Genomic DNA, 19,065 nt, shown 5'->3' with positions numbered 1-19,065 from the left:
ATGACCAGTCTAAGAGTATTTAATATAAAGCAGGCCGGCGGGTCAAGAAGTAAGACCAAGTGGAATACGAGAGCTGATTTTCAGTTTAAGGAGTTGTGTTCAGTTATTATTTTGTCATTGGGGTTTTCACGCGTCTGTTTCTGTCTGTCTGTCTGTCTCCTGATTTTGCTGCTCTTTAACTCTGCATGCGTTTTATTTTCTCACTTTACTAACGCTTACCAAATCCTTCACTGTGTTGCATTTTCCAAACATGAACGCTGCGGTGTCTTCTCCTCACCCTGTTTTCATGTCCATTGTAGCTGTGATTTACTTTTATTTTTTTTCCTAACAGTCTGTTTTGTAATAAAAGTAGAACTGATTTGAAGTTAATAAATATAAACCAAGCTGCAAGGCATTAAAAAGCAGGCTTGGCACTGCCTATAATTTGATTTTTCCAGAGGCCACTAATACACCAAATCTAAATCCTTAACAACAAGCGGCTGGCCGGGCTGACTTGCTGAAGTCCTTTTGCCTTTGCGCACGCTGTCTGCTGCTGCTGTTGAGTGGCCACCTGTGCGGCTTTTTGTATGACAGCACATCCAGAAAGTATTCACAGCGCATCACTTTTTCCACATTTTGTTGTTACAGCCTTATTCCAAAATGAATTCAATTCATTTTTTTCCTCAGAATTCTACACACAACACCCCATAATGACAACGTGAAAAAAGTTTACTTGAGGTTTTTGTAAATTTATTAAAAATAAAAAACTGAGAAATCCCATGTCCATAAGTATTCACAGCCTTTGCTCAATACTTTGTCGATGCCCCTTTGGCAGCAATTCCAGCCTCAAGTCTTTTTGAATATGATGCCACAAGCTTGGCACACCTATCCTTGGCCAGTTTGGCCCATTCCTCTTTGCAGCACCTCTCAAGCTCCATCAGGTTGGATGGGAAGCGTCGGTGCACAGCCATTTTAAGATCTCTCCAGAGATGTTCAATCGAATTCAAGTCTGGGCTCTGGCTGGGCCACTCAAGGACATTCACAGAGTTGTCCTGAAGCCACTCCTTTGGTATCTTGTATGTGTGCTTAGGGTCGTTGTCCTGCTGAAAGATGAACCGTCGCCCCAGTCTGAGGTCAAGAGCGCTCTGGAGCAGGTTTTCATCCAGGATGTCTCTGTACATTGCTGCAGTCATCTTTCCCTTTATCCTGACTAGTCTCCCAGTCCCTGCCGCTGAAAAACATCCCCACAGCATGATGCTGCCACCACCATGCTTCACTGTAGGGATGATGCCAGGTTTTCCCAAAATGTGATGCCTGGCATTCACACCAAAGAGTTCAATCTTTGTCTCATCAGACCAGAGAATTTTCTTTCTCATGGTCTGAGAGTCCTTCAGGTGCCTTTTGTCAAACTCCAGGTGGGCTGCCATGTGCCTTTTACTAAGGAGTGGCTTCCGTCTGGCCACTCTACCATACAGGCCTGATTGGTGGATTGCTGCAGAGATGGTTGTCCTTCTGGAAGGTTCTCCTCCCTCCACAGAGGACCTCTGGAGCTCTGACAGAGTGACCATTGGGTTCTTGGTCACCTCCCTGACTAAGGCCCTTTCTCCCCCGATCGCTCAGTTTAGATGGCCGGCCAGCTCTAGGAAGAGTCCTGGTGGTTTCGAACTTCTTCCACTTACAGATGATGGAGGCCACTGTGCTCATTGGGACCTTCAAAGCAGCAGAAATGTTTCTGTAACCTTCCCCAGATTTGTGCCTGAGACAATCCAGTCTCGGAGGTCTACAGACAATTCCTTTGACTTCATGCTTGGTTTGTGCTCTGACATGAACTGTCAACTGTGGGACCTTCTATAGACAGGTGTGTGCCTTTCCAAATCAGGTCCAGTCAACTGAATTGACCACAGGTGGACTCCAATGAAGCTGCAGAAACATCTCAAGGATGATCAGGGGAAACAGGATGCACCTGAGCTCAATTTTGAGCTTCATGGCAAAGGCTGTGAATACTTATGGACATGTGCTTTCTCAATTTTTTTATTTTTAATAAATTTGCAAAAACCTCAAGTAAACTTTTTTCACGTTGTCATTATGGGGTGTTGTGTGTAGAATTCTGAGGGAAAAAATGAATTTAATCCATTTTGGAATAAGGCTGTAACGTAACAAAATGTGGAAAGAGTGATGAAGCGATGGGAATACTTTTCGGATGCACTGTACGTCCTTAGCACCAGCTCAGCAAAGAGACGTGGCCAAGTGAAATATCTGCTCCACGTCTAAAACACAAAACAATCCTTCCAATTAGTTATCCTAACATCTTAGTATACAACTGATTACATCTTTTATCTTCTGCAAAGAAAATGGCAGAAAGCAAAATTCAAAATCTATTTAGTGCCAAAAGTTAATGACAAAGTACAGCAGATCCTTGTTGTTTGTGGTGTGCAGTTTGTTTCTAGACACGTCCCAGTGAGTAAAGAAATAATAATTGCTGGGGGCTTCACTCGCCAACCCCCTGGGCCTGCGCCACACACTCGCCTCTGTGTGGTTCAGCCGTTCACGTGTGGGGATGCAGATCTACAATTTAAATAGATTGTTATTCTCATGGGAATTGTTACATGGGCATCAACGCAACGTATACAGTAACTGCCCGGGATTGAATCTCGTTTCTTTCTCTCTATTAAATAAAATGACTTTTTCGAATGTTTGCCTCTGAGATTTGTTAATTGTCTTTGCAAAAGCTATTCTAACGGAAAACTGTAAACGTTTTAATACCAATGGCATATCAAGATCTCCTTTGTCGTCTGATGTTATCCTCAAGATGGACTACATGACCTTTCTTGGATACATCGTCCTTTCAGCAGTAATTTGGCCAATGGGAGAACAGACGGTGTTAATGGTTGTCGATATTCTTCGTGATATTGTAAGTTGATGTTTTCATCTTCCGCACCGTCACCACCAACTGAGTCTATTGATACGCATTTAATCAATTTGACGTGTAACCGATTGTCATTTTTGGACGCATTTAAACAATTTGACGTGTAACCGATTGTCATTTTTGGGCGCATTTAACTTATTTGACGTGTAACTGATTGTCATTTTTGGACAAATTTAACCAATCAGTTACACATCAAATAAGTTAAATGCGTCCAAAAATGACAATCAGTTACACGTCAAATTGTTTAAATACGTCCAAAAATGACAATCGGTTACACGTCAAATTGTTTAAATACGTCCAAAAATGACAATCGGTTACACGTCAAATTGTCATTTTTGGGCAAATTTAATCAATTTGCGGTGTAACCGATTGTCATTTTTGACATAAATTTGTTTGACTTCCTCGTTTCTCTGTGCTAGAGGACCGTGGTCTTGTTTGAAAATGTTTGAGAGGAGGGTGTGACTTGAAAAAATCTCAAGGCAAAAGTCTCGTCCCATGGGACATGAAAAAATCTCTCATCTAAAGTCTTGTCGCGTCAAAGGATTTTTTTATATTATAGAGAGACATGATTTATTAAGACTTCCAGAGTAAGCCCCAAGCCCAACTCCTCCAGAAGGGGCAAAACCACTGAGGGAATTGTGGGAGACGTTTATCAAATGGATTTAAGAGCACATGATGAACCCTAAAGTGCGCCGCTTCAGTCGTACAGTGCAGTACAGGATGAACATGAAAAGTGGGCACAGATGTGGTCTGAGCGTTAGCATCCACATACTCCTGTAAAATTGAATTAAAACTTTAGCCAATGAGAAACGTAACCAGAATGAACCTCATTTTGGTAAATAAGATTGTAAAACCAAAAACGAGCAGTAGTGCTGAGAAATACGCTACAGATCAACGAGGGGAGAGCGGGATGCTGGCGCTGTTGATTATGGTAGGGGACTCTTCCAGTCTGCCAACACCATTGACCCGCAGCTACTGCTGGCAGTGGGACGTTCACAAGCACTTGAATGTGTAAACAGCAGCTCCACAGACTACAAGGCTCTACTGTATTCCACATTATAATGAGGACCCCACAAGTATGGTGGTTGCGCCGAGCTGAGCTTGTGCTTTTTGTATACCATTTTTCAATACACACACGTCGATTATTAAACTTTGCTTCTTAAAACCTTGCAAGGATGCATTATTTGAAATGATGTGCAGTTGTTAATTTTGCTTGCCAATAATTTGTCGTGGATTATGACCTGTTTGTATCACATGTCGTGTGTGAGATGCTTAACGCTTTTCCGGTGCCTCTTTCTCTCCCCATACAGAGATTTTATGTGGCGACGTCGCGTCAGCTTAAGCGACTGGAGTCTGTCAGTAGGTCTCCTATCTATTCTCACTTTTCAGAAACGATCACTGGCACCAGTGTTATCCGGGCCTATGGTCGCTGTAATGCTTTTGTTCTCCTAAGTGACATGAAAGTAGATGAAAACCAGAAAAGCTATTACCCTGGTATTGTTTCAAACAGGTAGGTGCAAATCAATTCTTACTCTGGCGCACTCTTTAAAACAAACCTCTCTTCTCTTTGAGGGTACAGGAGCTTTGAAGGTCTTGGATAGACTCACACCACACTGTGTGCCCACAGGCTGGCACTTGACCCTGAAAGATCATTCACTGCAAGGTTCGGTGTAATCAACAGTGTAAAGAATGCGTAGAGCTTTTGTTCTCTAACGTTTATTCTGAAGCCGTCCTGTCATTTAGTAGTAATCCCCAACAATTATATTAAGCATGTACTGTATATGTAATAGCATCATTTGTATAAAGAAATGAAAGGGAACGAGCGCCATTTGTAACTGCAGCAAGCTGATAAAGGGGCTGAACGGACTACGGGCCTCGAGCAGATGCTGGAGAGCACCACTTGGTCCACCAGCCACAGAAAGAAGACAATGGCAACAGTGAAATGGTCCTTTGCTTTGTTTCGTGTTCTTTAGTGTCATTTGTTTTCTTGCCAGGTATAAAGTGAATCTGACTTAGAGCTGCAGTTGACATGCATGCTGATAAAGTAGCACTTGTATAAACCGATCTTAACAAATGTTACGCCAGCCTCCCACCTGTGTACCCCGGGCGCCTCTTGCTTACTTCGCTTTCCTTGAGAGCTAACCTGATGATTGCCATTCTTCTTTATTTCAAGTTCACAGGCACTTTATGTGCACAGTTGTCCATCCCTAATGATTTACCTGTGGACGGAACAAATCATTAACAAGTGCCCAGCGTAGCTTGGTGGTCCCCATTTTGCCGATTTGCAAAATATTGTTAAGGTCAGGATTTGAAGGTCTCAGAATCCCAAGTGTCTCTGGCTGACTGTGTGAGGAAACCGTTTCTAAAGGAGCTCCATTTGTGCCAGTGCTCCTCTGAAGGAACGGATCTGTGCGTATCCCAGCTGCTCTTCACAGTAACCGCTCCCCCTTTTAAACACGTACTCCTTGTGGTGCCCCCCACGTTGTGATCACTGGCACAAGCTTCCTTGCTCTTTCCCTGCGGCTCACATGCCACAGCCCTTGAATCAGTCTAGCAGTTTGTCATGTGTAGTAAGCAGACCCAACGTGACGACGTCTCTCTAGAGGTTGTACAGCTGAGATGTGACATTCCTTGATTCGCACTTGTGACGGATGGAGTAATGGGGGCTCTTCTGATGCCTTTGCAGGTGGCTCGGCATTCGAGTGGAATTCATTGGGAACTGTGTCGTATTATTTGCGGCACTCTTTGCTGTAATTGGCAAAAATAACCTGAACCCTGGGCTCGTGGGACTCTCCGTGTCGTACGCATTGCAGGTAAGACTTTCTACTCCTATGCCAGCTCAGACTCCATGCCACTCTGCCAACATGTCTATAATTACAAAATAAAAAACCACAGCTTTAAAAACACTCCAGGATCTGTTTGAATGTGAAGCAGCTCATGTTTTGTTAATTTCAGGTGACAATGTCCCTTAACTGGATGGTGCGTATGACCTCTGACCTGGAAAGCAACATTGTGGCTGTGGAAAGAGTAAAGGAGTATTCAGAAACCCCAACTGAGGTAAGCGTTTGTGCAGGGAGCGCCATTCACCTCTGGACGCAGACTTTTCTTCCCTCTAGAAGATGTCTGCACAAATACCTTTGGTGAACTCCGGAGAAACATTCAAAGTTGCACTAGAAGCTGCTTTCAGTGGTGTGTCTAATGGCTGTCTCTTCGGCGTATCGTCTGAAAAGTCAGAAGCTTTGATATCTAAAACATTCCTTGCCTGATAATAACGCACAGCTACTAAACTGCCTACTGGCGCAGCTTTGTTACTAGTCATAAATTCCAGGGGCTGACTCTGAGCTGTGACCCTAAAAAAATCACACAAAAGTACAATTATATCAAAATCCAAAAAAAAATAAGGCCATCATAAAAAGCTTTGAAATGAGGTAGTTTAGGAAATGAGTGTAATGAATTAAAAAGGGTGTGTGTGTGTATAATATGACGCACATAATCGTGGACGTGCTCCTTTAAAGCAGGGGTTCTCAACCTCGGCCCTGGGGGGTCCCCCTGTGGCTGCAGATTTTTGTTAGCAGGCTTCTTTTAACTTCACCTGTTTGTTGTCTGCTACAAATCTTGTAATCGATACTCACTTCATATTGTCCAGATGACTTGAAATGTTGCACACTTACTCACTTCTGATGACAATACCTGAATCAATAATCACTTTCACTAATTGATCAGTTTGTTAATTAAGAAATGAAATTTTCATATGAAGAATAGTTAAAGATTTCACCAATAGATGGCGCTAGTAACAGATAGAAATATTAAAGGAAGTGTTCAAATATTGATTACTAAATTATAGTAAAACAAGCCCAAGACTAAAAAGCTGAAAATAATTTTATCTATATATATACATATAGATATCTATAAATACTTTTTAAAAACCACACTTATATTACATTAAAAAGTGTGCTAAAAAGTAAAAAATAAGTCTCTCGTACATCACTCATAAAATAAAAGTGTGGGCGCTTTTCATCAATCAACATTCAAAAAACACTTCTTAAAATGTTACCAAAAGCACCCACCTTTTATTTTACGAGTGATATACAAGAGACTTATTTTTTACTTTTTAGTACACTTTTTAACTTTAGTTTTTAAAAAGTATTTTTTATATATATATATATATTTTTAATTGGACTCCTGGGCTCATTAAGTGAAGTGTTATTTCCCAAGTTCTGTGTTTTGGGAACAATATAGAAATTAGAAAACTAAGTTTGGTAAAAAAACAAAAAATATATATTAAAATGTACAAAGCAGTTACGTGGGAATAATGTATTTTTTTTTCTATTTAACAATATTTTCATCTTGATGGTCTGTCTATTTTTCCAGGTGTTCTAATTGTTTAATTACTCCATTATTTATTTACTAACTAGTGTGTCTGACACTAAAGAAGTTTCAGCCTTTCACGATTCCGTGTTGATCTCCTGGGTGTCTGCTCTGCTCGTTTTTAATAAAATGAGGGGGGGGGGACTGCACAGAGAAAGGGCAAAATATAATGAAAGCATATCTCTCTTATAAAAAAAAATCTTGGAAGGAGACGAGACGTGATTTTTCTCGGAGAGACACTTTCACGCCCCATGAGACAAGACTTTGTGCCAAGAGATTTAACCAGGCCCAGGTCCGGAACTAAAAGACAAAGAGTAGATGACAAAGTAGAACGTCGTAAAGAAATCAAAGATGATGGCGTGATACACGTGCAGAGCAGGTTAGAGATAATGGAAATATGAAAATGCGAAAGTCTCAAAAAAAGGGTAGGAAAGATCGCATTAGCACAAACAAATGGAAATTATTATTTGGTGAAATAACAGAACAACGAAAAGAGATCGAATATATTGTTCAGATTTAAACTTTAAGTTGGAGACTTGTAGATCGTCAGAGTCGTGTTGCCATCAGGAAAAAAAAGTTCTGTTTCTTCCCAATGAAGAGGTGTATCCACGAGAATTAAAAGATTCCAAAAACGTTGGCGTGATACACATGCAGAGCAGGTTAGAGATAACGAAAGTATGAAAATTCGAAAGTCTCAAAAAAATGCATTAGTGCTAAGAAATGGAAATTATTATTTGGTGAAATAACAGAACAGCAAAAAGAGAATTCTAGTGGGCACAGTCGGAGACTTGTAGATCGTCTAATTCGTGATGCCAGCGAGAATTAAAAGATTCCAAAAACGTTGGCGTGGTATGAAGTCCTGTGAGACGGCGACTTTTCCCATGAGATTCTTTCAAGTCACACACTACTTACAACTACTTTCAAACAGGACTGCGGTCATCTAACCTCAGTCGTGTGAATGCTTTTGGCAGACACACTTCGTGTGCTCTCAGCACAATAATTTTATACATTCTAGACTAAGTGAAGAAGAAAGAGTGTGGACAAACATTTGAAAAAGTCGTTGTATTTATTAGAGAGAAAGAAACGACATTCACTCACAGGAAGTTCTACGTTGTGTTGTCACGATGTAAGTCCAAACATGGAATCAAAATTTAATGCAATCGTGAAGAAAAGTTAATTGCATATATTATTTTTAACTAAAAGTTTTAAAGTAAAAGTGAAAGTAATGCATATGTAACATTTCCCATGAAAATAATCTCTTTAAATTGTATATCCAGTTATCCAAACCCGGGGGTGGGCGAGCAGAGTGCAGAGCCCCCTAGTAAATCAAAAGCAGAAATATTTGTGAATGTCTCCTAAAGGTAAACATCAGGCCTCTGTGCCTTCGTAATGTAGAACAGAAGAAGACAAAAAATCAAATGGCAGCTAATGAACTGAGACGAGTGTTAGCAGTGGTTGTCACTGATCTGCTTGGAACAAAAACCTGCAGCCACAGTGGGCCCCCTGGACCGACTCTGAGACCCCCTGCTCTAAAGGACAGAATGGCGGCTCTTAGGCTAAGGACCTGCGCTGCTATCTGGAAGGCTGCCGGTTCAAATCCCGTTACTGCCAGAAGGGATCCTACTCCGTTGGGCCTTTGGGCAAAACCCTTAACCTGAAAACTGCTCCCCACAGGGATTAATAAAGTGTATCAAGTCAAATCTCTATAATAATACTGTAAATACTCTTAACAGTTTGGCCCTAAGCAGTTTAGCATATTATTTCTCCAGAAAGTTTAGTCAAGTCTTCACCGTCCCCATAACTCTGCATTATTCTCTTCCCTGCATTTGTAGGCCCCTTGGATCATTAAAGAAAAAAGACCACCACAGGAATGGCCAGGCAAAGGAGACGTGGAGTTTCACAACTACAGCGTGCGCTACAGAGAGGGTCTGGACCTCGTGCTGAAGAACCTGAACCTCAAAGTCAAAGGCGGAGAGAAGGTGGGAGTCCTTGCTAGTAAACGGTGAACTGCCAACAAACTGACAAGGCGCACATGAGACGTCAGGCCCCACTCACTCTCCTAGCTGACTTCTTCTCTTAAGTGCCTGCCTGGCCAGTTGATTATTAAATATGTACTTTAAAATAACAAAAATGGAGATAAAACTTATAAATCATAGCATGCACTGCGGTGCAAAACACAACAAGGTCGTGTCATTTTTCTAACCTACTCAATGCAGACCAGGGTCGTGGGGGGCTGGAGCCTCACCCAGCTAGCATACAGCGCAAGGCAGGAACAGAACCCTAGCCAGGGTGCACACACGGGCCAAGCTGGTGTCACCATGAGGAGAACATGCAAGCTCCATGCCACCGTGACGCCCCACACAACAAAGCGTACGCGCTCATTTCACAGTCTGGGGACGTTTCATTTTTTTCATTTTATTATTTATAACTGTATTCTGGTATAAAACTGACCGGCTGACCCCCGGCTGTGTGAGCTTTTCAGTGGTGCCGAGTGTCTTCCAGAAGTGATGCACTGCACACCAAGCGCAAGTTAAGTGGGACAGAACAACAAGAAGCCGGTGCCCGGCCGTGGCATTTAACCAAAGCACAAGATTCCTGGCTGAGTCGGTCAGAACTGTGCTGTGAACTTGGGCTTTGTAAGCCATTTGAAATAAAAGGTAAGGCAGCAGGGTGGTGAGACGGACCGAAACGTCACGGGCTCAGGTCCATTGTGGCGCACCTTTGAGCGGGAGACCCCAAAAAACACAAACTTTATTACGTATCCAGTAGTGTTCAGCCCTTATTGTTAATTACATTTAGTAGATTTAGTGCAAGTAGTTGAGTGTATAAACGCACACAGCAGTCACCATTAAAAGACGTCACAAATGAAGGCCAGACAAGCAGCTGAGGGCCTCAGTGGTCTCCTCTCGTGGGTCACATTTCTTATCCAGTCATTAAATGATATCCATCTCTTACAGATTGGCATTGTGGGGAGAACTGGAGCTGGGAAGTCCTCCATGACGTTGTCTCTCTTCAGAATACTGGAAGCCGCGGCAGGTGAAATCACAGTAGATGAAGTCAAGATATCGGACATCGGCCTCCATGACTTGAGAACCAAGCTGACCATCATACCTCAGGTGTGGGGACCAGCAGTCACTTGGCGCTTTGTTTCGCTGAACCCTTCGCTGCTCGCCTTATGTGCGCGTGTGACCTGCAACTAAACCTGCGCTCTTATTTCTTTTATGAACCCAGGATCCTGTGCTTTTCTCTGGAACCCTGCGGATGAATCTCGATCCCTTCAACAATTACACAGATGAAGAAGTATGGAAGATACTGCAGCTTTCTCATCTGAATAAATTTGTCAGCAGTCAAGCAGCCCAACTCGAACTTGAGTGCTCCGAGGGTGGAGAAAATCTCAGGTAACAGAGGGGTCCGGGTACTGCCAGCTGCCTCTCATCACACCACCACATCATGGTGGAGTGGCTGTGGTGTGGCATGTGAAGACGTACTGGGATGTTAGAAACGTATCGCATATTACCACCTGTAGTATTCATAGCGGGTAATGTGGAAGCCTTTATGAGTGGGCGTCCTGGCTTTGAGTCCTGTGCCCACAAGTGCTGCCCACGCAGTGTGTGTGAGGTCAGTCTAGCTTACCCCCCATGTGCCATGCGTGTCTGTGCCCACACAGTCGGCTTTTATGCTGTTCTTGACAGAAGAGCCTCCTGCCCCCATGGTGATCATGAACTGGTGAAGTGCATTCATTTCATTTCTGAGTGAATTACGTGGCACTACCAAGGAGACCACTAGGATGCGGCTCTTACTAAAAAACATTTTTTGCTAAACAATTTTGCATTTGTGAAGTTGGGACACTGATGTTGAACAAGTAAAACACACACACGTATACACACGAGCAGGGGTGGAGGGCCGCAGTGGCTGCAGGTTTGTGTTCTTAATGACAAGTCACTTACTGCCGATGACGCTCTTATTGCCCAAGTGACACTCTGATGCTTCACTTTAGTGGTCTCGCTTGTTAAGGTTCCCCACCCTTCATTGCTTATTTCAATCTTTATCAGCTGCATTCTCTGTTTTAATGGCTCCTTATCAGCAATAAAGACAAAGCAGTTAGCAGTTCACCACCTCGCTTGTCTCCATTCCCATCTCTGTGTGTTCATCCTGCTCTGTTTGAATTAATTTAAACACTTAATAGAAAAAGTGACAGGCTGAAAATGACACGTTTTAGGCCTCAAATCACTTGGACGACATCCTTGGAAAGGAAAATACGAGAGCCTTACAGTGCGGACTAACAAGCCATCAAATTCAATAAGGTCTGAGATTGGCTTCTAATGAAGGAATTGGGTTGGAATGACAGCCTGCAGCCATGGGGGGGTCCCCAGGACCGAGTTTGGGAGGCGCTGATCTGCAGGGAAGGTCGGGGATCGCCTGCTGCTGCTGCTGCCACTCGTACTGTGACACGTTTTCTCTAACGTTGTTGCGAAGCACACAAAGACTCGCGGCGCCCGTTTGTTTAACTACAAGTGGAGCGATTTGAGTTTTCTAACTTATGAGAATAATTCTTTCATTTTTTTCCCACCTCAAATGGCTTTCCAGAAGTGCCCGTCGTCCGCTGAAATTCCTACCAGCAGTTCATCAAAATGTCAAAAGGTGCCAATGCCACGGAGAGAGGACCACGAAGGGCTGTGTGGAGCCGATCCGCTGCAATGCATTGTGGTCCCACGGGTTTGGCTGCCATTAACCGCCATCTTTACTGTTCTGCAGTGTCGGCCAGAGGCAGCTGGTGTGTCTCGCGAGGGCTCTGCTGAGAAAAACGAGGATTCTGGTGCTGGACGAGGCGACGGCGGCCGTGGACCTCGAAACAGACAACCTGATCCAGTCGACCATCCGCACGCAGTTTGAAGACTGCACCGTGTTCACTATCGCCCACCGGCTCAACACCATCATGGACTACACTCGGTAAGCGTTCAAGACGCAGTGCACCTCGGCTCACACCCGTTTAAATGTCCTCCTGGGGCTCGGGTGACGTGTTTGGGGTCTTACTTGTGTGTTACGTGGGTGAGCTTCACCAAGGCTGACCGTGTGTCACTCACTCCAACACCGTGATTAACGTCAGGCATCTTGACATGAGGAGTGCGGCAACCGTCAGAAAATCTTCACGTCAGACACACGGACAGCCATTTTGTAAGCCACTTACTTCAAAAAGCAACACCAAAGTCCCCAACCTTAAGGGACACAAGTTGTTGTTGCTGCCGCTGTCCAGGGAGGTCCTCTGTGCGGGACCCGCACCCGCCCCACATCCACGACACTCGAGCCAGCCATGAATGAATGTGACCTACAGGCGGTTAACTGGTGTGACATCTCTAAACCAGTCCATGAGAGCAAAGATTTTAAAACCACAACGGTGCCCTCGTTAGCACCAACAGCAAACCTGTGCCTATGATGGCTGAAGTGAGTCAGTGAGTGCAATGCTAGGCATGTTTGTGATGCGCCATCTGTTGGAATGCCTGGACACACAGACACCTTTTTTTTTTTTTTTAGGTTGCTGTAGAACTCCATTTTTTAAATTTATTTATTTTTTGAAAGAAAATGCAAATCCACTTACCCGACATGCCCGTTAGCCACAGTGACCCCGCTGTCTTCTTACAGAGGCCTTGAAAATGTGAACATCACGGCAATCCAAAAGGGGGGGGGGAATCAAAGCCACCGTCCACACATTGTTCTGGAGGCAGGAAGCGCGGCGTCTGTCTGTCTGTCACCTTCCATTTCTGTAGGGCCGGGTCACACGTTTGGCTTCTGCCACCTCTGTTTCCCATGATGCTCCAGATGAATGATGTGCAGCTTGTCCATTTTTTTTGGTACCCAAAGGTCTCCCTCCACACTCGTTTGGGTTTTTGCGTCGGCGCCCACACGTGCGCTTGTGTCCTTTATTTTATTTTGATCAGGTGTTCATGTGATCTCCTAAAGTTGGTGTTGAATGTTGTAAAGCCACCTCTTTGTGTTTGTTTTTTTTTTTTTGCAGTGTCCTCGTCCTGGACAAGGGACAGATCGCTGAATTTGACACCCCAGCAAACCTGATTTCAAAGAAAGGGATCTTCTACAGCATGGCCAAAGACGCCGGCCTGGTGTAGCGGGGCTGGGGGGGGCCGGGCGTGCTGCTGTGCCTTTTCCGAAGTGAATGTACGTGTCGAGAGTTTTACACGCCGGGTGTTTGTGCGACACGCCAGACTATGCAGCTAGGAAGCCAATTTTATTCTGTTTTTATGAAACTAAAGGATGTTCATATTTTTATACTCCATTTACGGCTTGTTTTGTCTTAATCAGCGGGTAATATTTAAACGAGGGGGTGGGGCTTGTGCCGACTGCCCGGGTGGGCTGGGACATCATCAGGTATAAAGGGGGGCTGCAGCACCAGGTGGGCGGGCCGCCGTCTTCGTGTCAATTCTGACTGTAAACTGAGAAATCCCACCAACAAGACAGGGGAGGCCTGGGGGTCCGCAGCACTGGCGGCCGTTACGGCACGAGTTTTAGTTTGTCAAAAATCTGCACTTAAGTTCAACTAAGCTGATGTTGCAGGCGTGTCAAGTGTGGTCAGTTGGTTTAGAGACGATGGGTGGGATGGCCATACGGCCTGTGGACCTCCGAGGCCACCAAAAGACCATCCAGGACTATTTCTAAAGAGCAGAGGCCCTCACTGATGACCACGACACACAGAAGGGGCCCGGGGATGCGTCTCCTGACTAAATGTGCGGCGGCGGCCCAACTGGGGGTCTCGGGTCAACTTGTCACATGAATGTTCATGTGAAACGGGCCTGCTGCTCTGCACATTTGCCTTTTCAGGGGCTCCATGGACCCTCCGTGGCCTCGGTCTCAGCACTCCACACATTTCCTTACAATTCACATGAAGGGTCCGACGTGACTGACAGTCTGGCCACAGGTTCTCTCCACTAGAACTTTGAAACCATGCAGAGGGGGGTCTTAAATAAAAACCCGAGGGACACGTCGTGCTGTGCTTGGACGGACCCTGCTTTACAGTCGGCGCATAACGGCACGGCACTCATCGCTAAGTCGCCTTTCCATCGAAGCTCAGCCAGCGATCACAGCATCACGGTGGTCCACACACATGACACTCTCCTTGTAGCCCACTTGAACCACGTGCCACAAAGGAGATGCCACACTGGCCAGTCTGGACTGCCAGTACCCAACTGCACCCACCCTGACAACTGATAAGAGAAGGAAAGTAAAAAACAAAGAACTAAAGACCACCCACCTATTAAAAATACACATAGAGTGTACTCAGGGGTACAGGCGAGGGGCCACAAAACAAACCGCGTCACGGGGTCCTCAAGTGATACGCCAAGAAGACCGCAGACCTGAATGTGGCACCGCTGCCCTCCAGGAGTGGACACAAAGCTCAAAGAGCAGCAGAATGAGCCCACCCTGCCTGGACGTGTGGAAGTGGAAAGCCACAAATGTGCCAGACGGGCAACTGGAGCCTCCTGGGCCACCGAGGTCTGAATGCTGAAGCTGGAAAGAAGGAGCGACGTGGAGGAGAAGGGGGTGTGTGAGCCCAGCAAGAGGTGTGCCACCACCACAAAGGGGGTCTGCTCACACCATGTGTGTGTGTGTGTGTGTGTCGAAGAGCAGATAATGTGGAGACCTTTTTATATGCGAGTTCACTTCGGCTTCATCTTTAGTTTTATTGCTGTCTTTTTATTTGTGTTGTGGTTGGTGGGCTTTGCCAGGAGAAACTTCTTTGTTTCCAGAGATGGCTGGCCAGGAGCGTGAAACTCCTGGTTAAATGGGATTTGCTTCCTCTTGAACTTAAGTGTTAAGACACCCCCCAAAAAAAAAGAATCACATGGATTTGATGCCCAGAATTCTGGTCCCCCATAAACTGCCACCCCCTAACCTTGGCAGTAATAACCAGAGCCATTTGAGAAGAAGACAACAGACGTGTGGACCACTGCAGCGCCCTTCACCCTGCCAACACTCAGTGGCATCTCCTGACCTACTTTGTATTGCAAGTGACTCTCTAGTACCAGTAAAGTGTGAGCCTGTCTTTGTGTCACTGTGGTGGTGGCAGCTTTGAGGTGACCCCTTAAGCAGATCATCATCATCATCTCCTCCAGTCATGCTAGCCCCCTGGTAAGCTTGCTAGTCCTCCCAGTTGTTTATTCCCTGTGTGGTCCACACTAACTGCTCCACCACCAGACTTCTCCACTAATGGATCTCAATGTGGGTTCTTCAGTCCTCCCAAGATGATGTGTGTGAGTTTGCAGCCCCCCCGGCCTGTGACCTCCCATCCAAAAAGAAGCTCAGCTGTTGTCTTTAATACTTTCATACAAACACTACAGCCAGCCTAAGAACTTCACAGCCGGCCCTGCACCCTAAAAACACACTCGGGGTCACACAAGGAAGCAGCCGAGTTTAACCTGCAAGGAGCATCAAGGCTGAGGTAAGCCAAGCATGGGGCCGATAATCCAGTGTGACAAAGTGGACACGCGCCACTCCTGGAATAAAGAGGTCATAAAGGGGACGGCCAGAGTTGATGTCCCTTCTCATTAAACACAATGCAAAAAGAAACGAGTGGCAAATTAGTGAAGGACGTGCTGCCCTCTTGTGGCGGCCTAATTAAAGTGCACTGATTGTACCTGAAGCACTAAACACAGGAGCCGAGGCCAAACTACTGAGCTCAGTTGGGACAGTTTGAATTAGAAGGGCAGACGCCTGTGGGAGTCAGACAGGAGCAGAACTGGCTTTTTAAAACGCCTTTTCTAGTTTGATTGCTGCTTTTGCAGTCCATCATTTAATAATAATCAGCGTGGTGGGTCTAACGCTGAAGGAACGGCCGTGTCCTTTGTCCCCGTATCTTCTCTGCATGTTGTCATTTTTAAGATGGAATTAAGGGAGCAAACTACACAGAAAAAGGACAAATTAACAGGAAACCAACAACAGAGAGAGATCAGCATTTAAAACGATGGGGGAAAAATCCAATATGTAAAAAAATGACAATGAACAGTAGCAGGTGAGGAAAGAAAAAGAAAATGCTAGAAACAAGTTCATTGTGAAAGTGGTTGGAATAAAAACTAGCAGCCACAGGGGGGCGCCCGCACTGAGTAGATAAAGGCGGGGGGGAAGTGCTGCCCTCTTGTGGTGGTAGACAGACAGACAGCCGAACACGAAAGCCCCTCAGCTAGATAAACGAGTGTCTGTCCGTCCCCAGCAGGAAACTTGGCTTTCATTCATTAAATAAATTGTATACACACACACACACACACACACATATATATATATATAAATACTTTTTCAGTGAGGCACCTCAGGGCTCAGACGCTGATCCATCCGTCCAAACCATTTTATTATTATTATTATCATTTATAAACGGCCAACAATGTGTCTGTCAGACTTGCCCGTAACACGACACAAATGAATTACAGTATATGGAGAGTGGTAATATTTTCTATACACACACCCGTACCGAGCAGTCCACAGCATTAAGTACTGATGAGCCTCGAGTGAGGAAGACGACAAGGACCCCTTCAAGCCGACTGTGACCACACAACCCTAAAAACAGTTAAAGAACTGATTGAATGAAAACGAACTCAAAGCTCAAACCGACCGCACGGGAGACCACCAGGCGGCGCTCCCCGCCTCCACAGCTCGTAACTGCAGAGACGACTCACTCTGTCGTGTATTTGTGCCGCTCAGTTTACCTTTCAATAATAATAATACATTTTATTTATATAGCGCCGTTCCCATGCTCAAGGCGCTTTTACTCCTCCCGTGGCCTAAAGCACAGAGGGGAGAATGAAAGCACCCAAGTGGGCGCCACATCAAACGCCCACCAGCAAGTCAACGGCGCGTCACCCGATCAGGCCATCAAAACGACAAAGTGACGGCCACCTGAGGTGAAGAGCTGCCTGCCATTACGGGGCCGCTTGGTCTCCACGCAGACACCGATATTATGATGCGGCCCGTTTATTACGTAATGTTCACGTGTGAAGGACCCCACGCCCGCCCCCTTACCTGATGTCGCGAACGGAGCAATTCCACGTGCCAACCTTCACCCACCTTTATCAGGACCAACGGCGCATAAAGGCTGTGGGCCATTCATTTACTTTCAATAGTGTCCTGCTAAACTTTAATATGTCACTTTCTTCTACGACACGCAGTGGCTGTGCAGGAGCGCCTCACTCTGTAACGGTGATGTGGTCTTTGTCTCGGCCTGGTGTTTATCACAGTGGCGGTCACACGCGTGTCCCGTGCGCCTCGGCTTGTTGTCTTTTTCGAGCTTTTTCACGGGGACATTGAGCAGGCCAGCAGGCGCCGACGTTCGTTTTCTTCTCGGAGGGAGGCGCAGCTGCAAAGGTGACGGCCACCTAATTGGTTCCGATTTTTAAAACGCCAGTCTGGTGAACGAGCGAACGGTTCCTTTTTTTAATCGATAAATGCCCGCCAAGCCGCGACGTTCCTCCTCGACTCAATGGCGCGTTTTCACACTGGCGGCTCCTTCGGCTAAACTGCAGTTACGAGCCGCGCGCCTTATTTTGAACCAATCACACTTCGTATGCAAATAAGCTTCCCACAATGCCTACTTCGACCTGTCAGACTAACCGTCGTTTCTTCGTGTCTCCGTTCTTACTACACCGCTAATCGAGTTTTTTTGTTTTTCCTTGACGGTTCCCATTCACATGTACACGGGACCTGTCACAACGGACGGTAACCTTTGCGCATCCGTCCAACAGCAGCAGAACACGTCATGTTTATGAGAGAGCGTTTATCGGCACTTTTTGATGCAAAGCTCCACTCTATGTAAAAAAAGTTACAAGAAAAAAAAATAAGATTAGGTAAAAATATTAACGGTTAAGTAACGAGGGGAAAAAACTCGTGGTACTAAAACCGAGAAAAGGGACGCGCTAGTATCCGCCGTATGTATTTGGGCGAGAAGGCGCATCGCTTGTGCGGTTTACGCCGCTGTGGCTACAGCTGGTGCACCAAGATGTGTGTGGCTGCGGGGACAGAGCCAGCTGTCCCTGACGATGTCACTTCACGAAGTCCGAGTCGGCTGTTCACACGGAGGTTGCGCGGCGCTTCGTTCTGCTGACTCGCATCGGCTCGGAAATGATCGCCAGGTCGAGTGTCTGGGTCAGCCTGGCACAGTGACCGCGGCCCGCGTTATACACCCTTACTAAGCGCAACTGTTCTTCACATTTTCCCTCCCATTAGCTTTTTTGTGTGCATTACGTGCTCGTTACCGGTCCTGCGTATAAAGTCTGGAAAAGAACAAGCAGCAAACGGCGTGGCTCTCCTGGCCGCCAGCGACTTACTAAAACAATTGTACACACACGTCAACAAAAATGCAGAATTAAAGAGCGAGCACCGACGTTTGAAGGCCAGTTTCAGTCAAGTCATTTAAGATGAGGCCACTCAGTTGGCTGTTTTCTATTCAGGCCGATTACAACTTTAAATGCCAGTAATAAGACTGATGGTCTTTTTGTTTTGCTTCTGTTATTAAAACACGGCGGTCGCTCCTCGTGTTTTCCAGCCTACGATCTTGGCTTGTGGTAGTCTGGGAGATATGCAAATATCAGAGCTCCAGTGGCCTATCAAACGGCTACTCTTTCAGCCGTCACACATACTGTATGTGCAAATGACACCGATTTTGATAAATAAAGCTGGCTAATCCTAAAACGAGCACAGGACACTCCTGGTCATATAACAATATTAATAATCTACATTACATGGGACCCCCAATTATAGGCAGGTCAATGAAGAGCAATCCATTTCAGTTTAATTAT

The 19,065-nt window shown here is 45.5% G+C and overlaps 1 protein-coding gene across 6 annotated transcripts in view; it reads left to right on the top strand.

The window, feature by feature from the left end:
- abcc3 (ATP-binding cassette, sub-family C (CFTR/MRP), member 3) overlaps positions 1-13,406 on the top strand; it is a 151,605-nt gene extending 138,199 nt beyond the window's left edge. For 5 of the 6 annotated variants that reach the window (XM_051918782.1, XM_051918783.1, XM_028819894.2 and 2 more), the window contains 8 exons: positions 4,216-4,415; positions 5,592-5,718; positions 5,861-5,962; positions 9,106-9,252; positions 10,231-10,389; positions 10,505-10,671; positions 12,029-12,223; positions 13,287-13,400. In XM_051918782.1, the coding sequence (XP_051774742.1) occupies positions 4,216-4,415; positions 5,592-5,718; positions 5,861-5,962; positions 9,106-9,252; positions 10,231-10,389; positions 10,505-10,671; positions 12,029-12,223; positions 13,287-13,395 (1,206 nt within the window). In that variant the 3' untranslated portion in view covers positions 13,396-13,400. Of the gene's footprint in view, positions 1-4,215; positions 4,416-5,591; positions 5,719-5,860; positions 5,963-9,105; positions 9,253-10,230; positions 10,390-10,504; positions 10,672-12,028; positions 12,224-13,286 lie in introns of all 6 variants that reach the window. The other variant, XM_028819893.2, reaches the window with a different exon arrangement.
- The last annotated feature ends 5,659 nt before the right edge of the window (positions 13,407-19,065 follow it).

This window comes from Erpetoichthys calabaricus, chromosome 14 (genome assembly GCF_900747795.2).
Source record: "Erpetoichthys calabaricus chromosome 14, fErpCal1.3, whole genome shotgun sequence".
Classification (NCBI taxonomy): Eukaryota; Metazoa; Chordata; class Cladistia; order Polypteriformes; family Polypteridae; genus Erpetoichthys; species Erpetoichthys calabaricus.
This window is presented reverse-complemented; position numbering and strand designations above follow the sequence as displayed.